Source organism: Balaenoptera borealis (genome assembly GCF_965194805.1).
Source record: "Balaenoptera borealis genome assembly, chromosome: 3".
Lineage (NCBI taxonomy): Eukaryota > Metazoa > Chordata > Mammalia > Artiodactyla > Balaenopteridae > Balaenoptera > Balaenoptera borealis.
The window spans coordinates 139,934,829-139,947,100 of NC_138866.1; the positions used below are offsets into that span (position 1 = coordinate 139,934,829).

Below are 12,272 nucleotides of genomic sequence, written 5' to 3' on the forward strand. Positions count from 1 at the left end.
CGTATGTTGAGCAATGATTTCTGAGATAAAGCAAAAATAGTAAAGAACACGTAATTGAAGTGTAGAGAAACTGACACACTTGTTTAATTCTGCAAGCCGTAGGTTGTTTCCTCTCCTCTCTGGTTTGTCATTTTGCTTCTCTGTGGTCACTAAACTGAAGCTCTGTGGTTGCCAAGCAGAGTTTCTGGAACTATCCCAACAGGGTACTTCTCTAAACCACTCAACTCATCCACTTAAACTTGCACCAAACCGAGCTGTTTAAAACTCCAACTGTCAAATAAAGTGTTAGGGAAGGATGTACCCCATTGTGGGATTACATGGATGGTGGGGCGGGGATGGTAATAATCCTTCCATTCAGGATTACTGGCTATAGACCATGATAATAAGCCATTCCAGCACCATAATTATCCCTGCATTTAAAAGGGCACAGTGGACAAAGAAAAACATACATCTTCCCATGATGATCAACATTTTTTAGATTACCAGCTCTGAGTTCTCCCAACTTGCAGATGTGCACTTCTCTAAAGCCCTAATATACACAGTTTTATGCACAGGCTTTGGATTCAAACAGAACTGGATTTAGATCCTGGCTCTGACACTTACTAGCTGGATAATATTAGGCAAGTCATTCAACCTCCTTGGCCCTCGATTTCATGCTGAAAAGGTAATGATAAAAATAATAACAGTAATAAATACAACCATAATCATAGCAGTGAGTCCTTGTTAGGCACTTGTGACTGCCATGTACTGGGCTAAGAGCATTCTCTTTTGCTAGCATCATGAACAGCAACCGTAACTACTCGGATTTACTCCCCAACCACTTGAGTCTTAACCTCAAAACACATCCTCTTCAGGCCTTTCCGACCACATACTCAGAGCAACCACTCCCTTCTCACCTCAACTGGTTAGTTATCTAGCACTGTCTAGAGACTGCCTCGTAGTGTTGGTCATTGTTTCCAGTACCTCATCTAATCTCAATTCCATCATCAACACTGGAGATGAGAACCAGAGGGGACTCTCTGTATTCTCTAAACACTTAACTGATTTTCCAAGGCATGAGAAAGTATCTTGTAAAATAACTACTCGGGGTGGGGGGGGGAATGCTGACAGGAGAAGGAAGTAAGAAAAAAATAGCAAGAAAAGAAGAAAAGAAGGAAAAATAAGCTACTCTCCCTCTGAGTCTCCTTAATTTTAGTTTCTTCATATTGCATCTGACATTTGAGAACGCCTTCAGAACTCACCTACCCACTCGGGGCTTCCATGTATCACCACCTTCCCCAATCAAACTGAATTTCTCATGGCCCCACAGCACCTAGCAGTCAACTTCAGACACAAAGTGAATCAATATATTTTACATAAGCAAGGTTTGCAGAAAGGCTGGGAGAAGAAGAAGACAGCTTCCAATCTGACAAGAGAGGCTGACTTTTACACAACTAACCGAATACAAGGTGGTGGTGGTGTTTGGCAGTAGGGTGAGATGCCCTAACCGCCTCCTAAGCCCCAAGTCTTGGTGAGGAGACCAATGGAAATGAAACGGTAAGACTACCTTTCGCCCATCAGAGGAGGGACATACACAGCCACCTACTGGAGACAATCTGGTTGTCAGGCAACCATGATAGGCTATCAGCCTGAGTAAAAGTGATAACATACAACTATGGTAATAGTTGTTAATAAAATAACGTGTCAATCACAAAAAGGGAGAGGTCCTGCAAGGAAGCCTAGGTAAAAGTTTGGACCTGCCCATTTGAACCCTACGGAGGGAAGAGGAAGCCTATCCCACAGGACTTTAAGAATCTTGGCTTCATTGGCAAAGCAGGTTGGCATGTGGAGATGGATGCAGTGGGTCCTAGCAAACAAACTGTAAGTGTGTCAAGTTCTCATCTACAGCTCAATCCCTCCTGTGAAATGGACAGCACACCAGATGCCATTTCAGTGTAGAACCTACCCATTATCCATGCAGTGATTCATAGAACAATCTCCTGACTCTATGTGACTTCTCATGTAGGCTGACTTCAGGGAGTTAACACACCTAACATGGATTTTTCAAGTATTTCCAGGCCCTGAAATAATTCTTTTTCCCAGCAAGTTAATGAAGTAGGTGTTGATTATGATCTGCCTTCCAAAGTAACTTGACAGCATTGAAACAATGAGCTGTTAATGTCAAAATGAGCACTAGAGTCTATATAGTATTTAATTCTCACTAAAAATTAGTTGTGATTGTCATCTGCAGCTTAGTCCCACGATCATTTATCATGAGTCGGTCCTCAGAGCCAGGGGGCCACTGGACAGTTAATATAGGTCATGGAGCTTGAGACCTTCTTAGGGTCTTATCCAATGACACTCTTGCCCAGCACCAATATGCCTTCACATCTCAACCTCCTCTACCTGTTCTAATCCCTTTCTCTCTACAGACTTTGACAGAAAGCAGGATGAGGTCAGCGCTCAGCAACAGTAAAAGTAGCGATGCTTGCAAACGAAGGCAGGAGGGTCATATTGATTGTAGAGTTGGGAAAAGCACCACAGAGAAGGAAGATTTCAGCTGGGCCTTGAAAGATGAGAGGAATGAAGAAAAAAAGGGAGGAGAAGATGTAAGATGTAACAAGGATAAATGAAAATTTCATAGAACATTAAAAGTAAAGGAAGTAAAACAGTCCAGCATGACTCACAGTTTTTTTTTCCTCTTGAGCAAATAGGTGAATAATGGCGATGTTGCCAAGAAACGATGGTCTGTATTTGGGGGGAACTCCAGGTAGACAGTGAATTCTGTCCTGAGACAAGGGTTCTGCGGGGTATCAAGTGCAATATGAATCCAGGGCTCAAGAAAGAGTCTGGAGACATGGAAGCAACCTAAATGTCCACAGACAGATGAATGGATAAAGAAGATTTGGTACATATATACAATGGAATATTATTCAGCCATAAAAAGGAATGAAATTGGGTCATTTGTAAAGACATGGATGGACGTAGAGAGTGTGTAAGTAAGCCAGAAAGAGGAAAACAAATATCGTATATTAACTCATATATGTGGAATCTATAAAAATGGCATAGATAATCTTACTTGCAAAGCAGAAATAGAGACACAGACACAGAGACCAAATGTATGGATACCAAGGGGGAAGTGGTGGTGGGATAAATTGGGAGATTGGGACTGACATATACACACTACTATGTATAAAATAGACAACTAATGAGAACCTACTGTAAAGTACAGGGAACTCTACTTAATGCTCTGTGTTGACCTAAATGGGAAGGAAATCCAAAAAAGAGTTGCTATATGTATACATACAGCTGATTCATTTTGCTATACAGTAGAAACTAACACAACATTGTAAAGCAACTATACTCCAGTAAAAATTAATTTAAAAAAAAAAAAGAGAGAGAGAGTCTAGAGAACCCCTTCTACCAGTGTGTCGTTTATTCTAAACCTACCTCCTCCCGTTTTGGTTTTATGGCTGGTTGGAGCACCTGCACTGACTATTCCAGTCTCCACCTGACCTCTACATTCTCACATCCATTATTCCTCTTCCCTCACACTTAAATTTCTTCTTTGCCTCAAATTCTTTCCCCCGTAACTGTCAGCCAACACTTCATTTCCTTTGCTGGCACTGGCAGGACGAGAAAGTGACTGCAGGACATTCAGGCAATACTGCTGAAGCTCAAGCTGGCACCAAGACGGCATCGAGCACTAAAACGTGAGACCAACCCCCATGGGTGCCTGAGACCACAGATGTTCCATCTCTCACCCCCCTCTGGAAAGCTCCACACGAAATAAGTTACACCAAGGATACTGGCAAACATCCTATTAACCTCGTTGTCCTCTGGGCTTGTCACACGCCAGTCCCTACCTTCTTCCTCATTTCCTCCCCCATTTCATGAAAGCCGCAGAACTCTGTTTGCTCTTCATTAGGAAGAAACAGATAAACCAGATCTGAGACAAGGACTAACCAACTCCAGAACTCACAGATGACAGGAATTCAGCAGGACTTCCATTCATTTTATTTTTTTAAATAATTTTTATTGGAGTATAGTTGCTTTACAATGTTGTGTTAGTTTCTCCTATACCACAAAGTGAATCAGCTATATGTATATATATCCCTCATTTTTGGATTTCCTTCCCATTTAGGTCACCGCAGGGCATTGAGTAGAGTTCCCTGTGTATATTTTATACATAGTAGTGTATATATGTCAGTCCCAATCTCCCAATTCATCCCACCCCCCTTCCCCCCTTGGTATCCATATGTTTGTTCTCTACTTCTATGTCTCTATTTCTGCTTTGCAAATAAGTTCATCTGTACCATTTTTCTAGATTCCACATATGTGATATTATACGATATTTGTTTTTCACTTTCTGACTTACTTCACTCTGTATGACAATCTCTAGGTCTATCCATGTCTCTACAAATGGCACAAAAACTACCATGTGACCCAGCAATCCCACTCCTGGGTATATACCCAGAGAAAACCAAAATTCAAAAAGATACATGCACCCCATTCACTGCAGCACTATTTACAATAGCCAGGTCATGGAAGCAACCTAAATGTCCATTAACAGAGGAATGGATAAAGAAGATGTGGTACATATGTACAATGGAATATTACTCAGCCATAAAAAGGAACGAAATTGTGCCATTTGCAGAGACATGGAAGGATTTCCATTCATTTTAAAAATACATAAAGAACAGACTTGTGGTTGCCAAGGGGGAGGGGTTTGGGGGAGGGAAGAGGTGGGAGGTTGGGGTTAGCAGATGTAAGCTTTTATATAGAGAATGGATAAAAAACAAGGTCCTACTGTATAGTACAGAGAACTATATTCAATATCCTATGACAAACTATAATTGGAAAGAATATTTTAAAAAAGAATGTGTATATATGTACATATATATGTATAACTGAATCACCTTGCTGCACAGCAGAAATTAACGCAACACTGCAAATCAACTATACTTCAATAAAAAAATTTTTTTATTCATAGATAATAAATTCAGATTTTAAATGAGTATTCAACTTGGGCTCTACACCTGTCTAAATCTCTCTATATCTTCAGTCAATACTATATAAAAAGAGTTCCTTGATAGTATGATGAGTTTTTTCCAACAAAACCAAGAAAATGCTGACTTTAAATCATAAACTGAAGAGAAGTCGAAGAGAAGACACTAAGAAAAGCCCTATGAATGCACACACTGCCATCATTGATTTCTCTATTAAAAAAACATTGATGGAGCACATACCATGGGCCAGGCACGGAGCTGGGCCCTGAGCAAAGACAAGTTAGACAAGACTTCCCCAGTCACGCCACCCCCAAATTAACATAGCCTAGTGTAAAAGATAAGCAAGGGAGGGGCTAACTTCTGTGCCAAGTGATGAACTGGATCCTCAGGTAGTGGGAGCAGCCCACCCAATACAGGGGGAGAAGGAGGAACGGGGAGAGGAGCAGTGGGTAGGTGAGATAGTGCACCTGACCACAAGTGATCCTACGGGTCTGATGAGCTGCAGCCCTGTCGCTCCATCCTCTGCAAACAGCTCACCAAGCAGATAAATGGCAATGAGGGGCCACGGAAGGAAGACTCAGTCTCAGTCTATGTCAATTAGTTTTAGGGCAGGAGAAGAGAAGCAGAAGATTCTTTTTCAAGAAAGAAGTTTTTAGTTGTTGTTGTTTGTTTGTTTGTTTAATGGCTGAGTTAAATCCAACCGAGAATAACCTAAAGGACTGCACATTCCAGGCTCTTCTGCATTTAGCTGGAGAAGAGAAAATAACCACTACCACCCATCTGCAAACCATCCATCTGCCATCACATCACGGACAGACCTCAGCACAGCCCACAGCCACTGCAGACACACGTCATGTCAGAAAGCCCTCCAGCCTTCATTCAAGGCAGAGCAGAATGCTCACCACCCTTGACCACCCCCCATCCACACTTCAGGCCTGTGTGTGTCATATTTCCTCACCTATCAAATCCTACTTATCCTCTGTGCCAACTTGAACACTGCCTCACACATGACAAGCCCTTGCGTCCCCACATCTGATCTCCTCCAACCACTGAGCTGCCAGGAGAAAGGCTTGAATGTTTTGCACAGACAGCCAGCCCCAATATCTGTTTGCCTCTTATGCTACAATTAATGCTATGTCCTAATAGATCACAACTTGAAGGCAGGGTCACATTCTTAACCATCTCTTATTTCCAATAGAATCTTTATGATGCCCGAGTTAGAGTAGGCATTAAATATTTATAGTCAGCGAAATAGTTTAACAGCACTAACTTTTAAAACAACTTACTCTAATTTGAGTTTGTTAGCCTATCAAGGCCAAGAAGCCCACCTATTTTTTTTCTGGTCAGTTAATAAGTAACAAGAAGATAAAGATTAACATTAGTATACAATTTAACATCTTACCTCTTTCATAGTGAACTATGAATTAGGAACTATGTCTAAAAATTCACTTAATTTATATTTTGATTAGTGGAAAAAGATATTTCAAATTTACAAGTAACAGTAAACATCAGAAAAAATTGTTACAAAAAGGATTTCATAAATGTTAATGGTTATGAAACAAATAGTTAAGTCATTTAATGGTTAATGGTGTCTTAACACAGTAATGCTTCCAAAAGAATATGGTCTTCAAATATCCACAATCCCACCCCCCAGTGAAATCTAAATGTATGGCATAATTAAGAGGCTTTGGTTCTAAAAATAAAACCAAAAATCCTAGTGGAATAACCAGTTTTCTCCATAATTATAACACTAACCTAAAATTAGGTTAAAAAAATTAAGCCATTGCCTCAACACTGAAACCTACTTTCAGTGCCATAAATGTAAGCTTTTTTAAAAAACTGATTAAACTGATTATCCAAATCATAGCTGGTCATCTGATGATTACATTTAAATTAAATTCATCCTAGAAATGTAATATTTGTCACATAATTATATTTGGTTATTTTTATTATAGAAATACTAAAGCTTTATAAAAATCACTGAATTGATAAGAATTTGTTTCCTTTAATGTTTGGCTTTCTTTTCATTTTTAGAGGAGGCAAGTGAAGTTGCCCACAGGTAAGTGTGCACACATGTGCACAGGAGCAGACACTCACGCAGGTATGTACTTGTGAAGGAGAAGAGAGTTCCAACTCTCTGGCAGTCAAAAGGAGACACATATTCTTACATTTCTTAGGAATGTGAATATGCATTTTTGTCTGTGGGTAGTGGAGACAGAGAGATAGAAATAGACACACATTTCAGCAAAAAAGTCAAAGTTATGCTCTTGATTTCTTTGCCAGGAGATGGAAAACAGAAAACTCATCCAATAGGGCTTTTAATGCCTTGAAGTATTCTAGGAAGGTTATTTGTAATACTTTGAAAATACATAGAGGTCAACCCCCAAACAAATGGGAACACTGGGTGCAATCAATATTACCTTCGTTTAAATTCTTATAAATGGCATCCTCTCCATGCAAGCTAACCACAAAAATAAATCCTAACCAAATTTTTCAAGGGCACTGAATACACTTTTAAAAAAAGAAAAAAAGAAAGACAAACAGGGAAGTGCCCAGCCCTGGTCTCACCTCTGGCCCTTCTGGCGCATCCTCTCCAAGGGGAGTTTTCTGGAGCACATCAAAGATGCCATTGCTGGAAGCCCTCCTGTCCTCGGCAGGAGAGGTGTAGGTCTCCTCGGAGTCTGTTTCCACTACATGGAAGTGGCCTGCTTCTTCCTGGCTCCAATCCAATTCTTCTTCAGACTGTTTCAAAGAGCTACTGCTACTTTTGGGAACGATCCCTGCCGTCGACAGGCTGCTAGGCACTGAGGTGTAGGATGACTGGGGCAGGGAGTAAGGCCGCCCCTCCGGGGCCAAGGCCTCAGCCTCCAGGAGGTCAGGAACGGAGAGGCTGAGGTGGCGGTCCAGACAATGCCTGACCTGTAAGTCCAGGGGTTTGTCCGAGTTCTTTTTCACCTTCCTCTTGCTCAGGCTGATTAACAAAGGCCTGGTCCGCTGTTTTAAAGAGCCCCAGACAGAAGGTTTATCCAGATCCATGGCTGCATGAAGACCCAGGAAGTCACTCTGGGAAAGAGTGCGTCTCTGCAGGCCCTTCCTAGGAAACAGAAGACAAGAAGAAAGAACATGAAGCTACTCTGTGCTGTCAGGGCACATCAAAGTGGAAAACATGACTCAAGAATCTTACCCTCCCATTAAGTGATCAAGATCAAAACATTTGATTGGTAACATCTACAAATATCAGGAAAAGCATTCTTATGGAACTGAATATATAAGATCTTTTTATCAGAGTAGTTACAGAAAAGTTAAAGCAATGAATGCATGAAACTATAAGGTTGACACAAAAAATGTGACATTAAAAGACTGTTTTCTGAGTTTGGCTTATTTCACTCATTGCACTCCAGGTTCATCTTTGCTGCTGCAAATGACAGAATTTCCTTCTTTTTATGACTACATAATATCCCACTGTATATGCATGTATATACCACATTTTCTTTATCTGTTCATGCTTCAATGGCCATCTAGGTTTTTTTCCAAATCTTGGTTACTGTGAATAATGCTGCAGTGAAAAGGGATGCAGATATCTCTTGGAGATACTGATTTCATTTCCTTTGAATATATACCCAGAAATGGGATAGCTGGTTTAATTCTAGTTTTTCGTTGTTTAAGGAACTTCCATATTGTTTTCCATAATAACTAGAGCAATGTATATTTCCACCAACAGTGTGTAAGTGTTCCCTATTCGCCACACCCTCGCCGACACTCATCTCTTTGTCTTTTTTCTTTTTATAATCACCATGTATTTTTGAAATTTGCTAAGAGAGTAGATCTTAGGTGTTCTCAGCAAACACATGCACATAAAAATGGTAAGTATATGAGGTGATGGAGATATTAATTAACTTGCTTGTGGTGCTAATTTTGTAATGTATATGTATATTAAATTGACCACTGTATACCTTAAATATACGCAATTTTTATTTGTCAATTATACCTTAATAAACCTTGAAAAAAAACAAGAATAAAAATAAAAAGTAAATAAGAAGGCTTCTTCCTTATCTCCTCTCAAGAGAAAGCAGAGCAAAAGACACTTACTAGAAAAATAACAGCATCTTTTAACCAGTATGTTCAAGGGAGTCCCTTTCTATGTCTCTAAACCCAGAGTCAGCAAACAATTTCTGTACAAGGCCAGTTAGTAAATATTGCAGACTTTGAGGGTGAGATGGTGGTCAAACTACTTAACTATGTTGTTGTGACACCAAAGGAGACATAGATAATACCAAAATGAAAGAGTGTACCTGTGTTCCAATAAAACTTTATTTATAAAAACGGGCAGCAGACTGTAGTTTGTCAATCCTGCTTTAAGCTTATCATCTTCCTTTCTAGAGTTAAGTGTGCACTTTGAAGGACAAACAACTGCTCATATCAACTAGGATTCCATCTAGTATCTTTAAAATTTATATTAAAATAAGAGTGAGAGGTCTGCCCTTATTCCAGTGTACCAGATCAGAAGAACTGACAAAACTTCTATAATGGAAATCTTAAGAAAAGCCACCTTCAGAGCTGCAGCTTGAGAATGAAAGATTTAGAGAAAATGTTTCCCACAAACAGTTGGGTGTGAGTGATAGGAATGCTTCACAAACAAACATGATACATTATGGTGAATGCTATGCAAGAAAGGAAGTAATTTAAGATATAACAAGGCAGACGTGTCAGGAATCAGATTAAAATCAAATTTGGAGCATTAACCCTTATTCTCTGTGTCAAGTGCCTCAGAATAAATCTTTCCAATATGAAAAAGTACAGTGTGGTCAAGTCACTCTAATTTGGCCTGTACTCACATTGCCACATTTGGCTGAGGACAAAAAAGACCAAGAGCCATGGCAAAAAGCATTTCCAAAATTCAAGGACTTCAAGCATTTGTACCCAGCCCAGGATATTTAGTCATTGGGAAGTCACTGCCTTTAGAAGGTTAGGACAATATGACTCTACAGCTCTTGCCTGTTGACCATTAGCATCCCAGGATGAACTTGGTATCTTCAGTAGGCAATGCGGAGATGAATGGATTCTAGAGACAGACTCCACAGGTTGGAATTTTACTTCTTTATGTTCTACTTAGGTGTACTATCACACTAAGTCTCAATTTTTTCACCTATCCACTGGGGATTGTATCACCTAGTTTACAGACAAAATGAGATAAAGTGTTAAGTCCCAGTGTCCGAGTATCTGATGCAGAGAAAGTGTTCAGTCAGGAAAAGCTATTTTTTATTACTACTGATAATACTATCATAATGTCACATTTTGATATCTTAACTCAAGTTACTTAAGAGCTGTCTCATTATTATTTCCATTTTTATACATAAGTTTAAATATAACTACCTCATAGGGATCTTGTGAGGACTGAATGAGTTAGTCCATAAAAAGTACTTAGGGTCGGTGGGCTAGAAGATGGCGGACGAGTAAGACGCGGAGATCACCTTCCTTCCCACAGATACATTAGAAATACATCTACACGTGGAACTGCTCCTATAGAACACCCACTGAACGCTGGCAGAAGACCTCAGACCTCCCAAAAGGCAAAAAACTCCCCACGTACTTGGGTAGGGCAAAAGAAAAAAGAAATAACAGAGACAAAAGAATAGGGACTGGACCTGCACCAGTGGGAGGGAGCTGTGAAACAGGAAAGGTTTCCACACACTAGGAAGCCCCTTCGCAGGTGGAGATTGTGGGTGGCAGAGGGGGGAAGCTTCGGAGCCACAAAGGAGAACACAGCCACAGGGGTGCGGAGGGCAAAGCGGAGAGATTCCTGCACAGAGGAGCGGTGCCGACCAGCACTCATCAGCCCGAGAGGCTTGTCGCTCACCCGCCGGGGCGGGCGGGGGCTGGGAGCTGAGGCTCGGGCTTCGGTCGGATCGCAGGGAGAGGACTGGGGTTGGCGGCGTGAACACAGCCTGAAGGGGTTAGCGCACCACAGCTAACCAGGAGGGAGTCCGGGAAAAAGTCTGCAGCTGCCAAAGAGGCAAGAGACTTTTTCTTGCCTCTTTGTTTCGCGGCGCGCAAGGAGAGGGGATTCAGAGCGCCGCCTAAACAAACTCCAGAGATGGGCACGAGCCGCGGCTATCAGAGCGGACCCCAGAGATGAGCATGAGACGCTAAGGCTGCTGCTGCCGCAACCAAGAAGCCTGTGTGCGAGCACAGGTCACTATCCACACCACCCCTCCCGGGAGCCTATGCAGCCCGCCACTACCAGGGTCCGGTGATCCGGGGACAACTTCCGGATCGTGCGAGAACGCACGGCGCGCCTCGGCTTGGTGCAACATCAGGCCGGCCGCTGCCGCCGCAGGCTCGCCCCACCTCCTCCGTACCCCACCCTCCCCCCGGCCTGAGTGAGCCAGAGACCCCGAAGCAGCTGCTCCTTTAACCCCGTCCTGTGTGAGCGAAGAACAGACGCCCTCAGGCGACCTACACGCAGAGGCGGGTCCAAAGCTGAACCCCAGGATTAAAGCTCCACAAACAACTTGATGTACCTGCATGTGCTGAATAACTGAATAGACAACGAATCATCCCAAATTCAGGAGGTGGACTTTGGGAGCAGTATATATTAATTTTCCCCCTTTTCCTTTTTTTGTGAGTGTATATGTGTATGTTTCTCGGTGAGATTTTGTCTGTATAGCTTTGTTTTCACCATTTGTCCTAGGGTTCGGTCCGACTGTTTTTTTTTTTTCTTTTCCTTAAAAAATATTTTTTTCTTAATAAGCATTTTCTTAATAATTTTTTCCTTATTTTCTATTTTTAACAATTAAAAAAAATTTTTTTCTTAATAACTTTTTTCGTAATTTTTTCTTATTTTTTATTATAAAAATTTATAAATTAATTTTAAAAATTAAAAAAATTTTTCTTAATAAATATTTTCTTAATAATTTTTTTTCTTATTTTTTATTATAATAGCTTTATTTTCTTTTACTTTATTTTATCCTCTTCCTTTCTTTCTTTCTGTTTTTTCTCCCTTTTATTTTGAGCCATGTGGATGAAAGCCTCTTGGTGCTGCAGGCAGGCATCAGGGCTGTGCCTCTGAGGTGGGAGAGCCAACTTCAGGACACTGGTCCACAAGAGACCTCCCAGCTCCACGTAATACCAAACGGCAAAAATCTCTCAGAGATCTCCATCTCAAAATCAAGACCCAGCTTCACTCAACGACCAGCAAGCTACAGTGCTGGACACCCTATGCCAAACAACTAGCAAGACAGGAACACAGCCCCATCCATTAGCAAAGAGGCTGCCTAAAATCAT

At 41.2% G+C, this 12,272-nt stretch overlaps 1 protein-coding gene across 17 annotated transcripts in view; it reads right to left on the reverse strand.

Moving 5' to 3' along the window:
* MCTP2 (multiple C2 and transmembrane domain containing 2) overlaps positions 1-12,272 on the reverse strand; it is a 263,257-nt gene that overhangs the window by 187,085 nt on the left and 63,900 nt on the right. For all 17 annotated transcript variants that reach the window (XR_014243575.1, XM_082388909.1, XM_082388908.1 and 14 more), the window contains one exon: positions 7,557-8,082. Coding sequence is in view for 16 of the 17 variants with exons in the window: in XM_082388909.1 (XP_082245035.1) it covers positions 7,557-8,082 (526 nt within the window). In the remaining variant the exon portion in view is untranslated. The remainder of the gene's footprint in view (positions 1-7,556; positions 8,083-12,272) is intronic.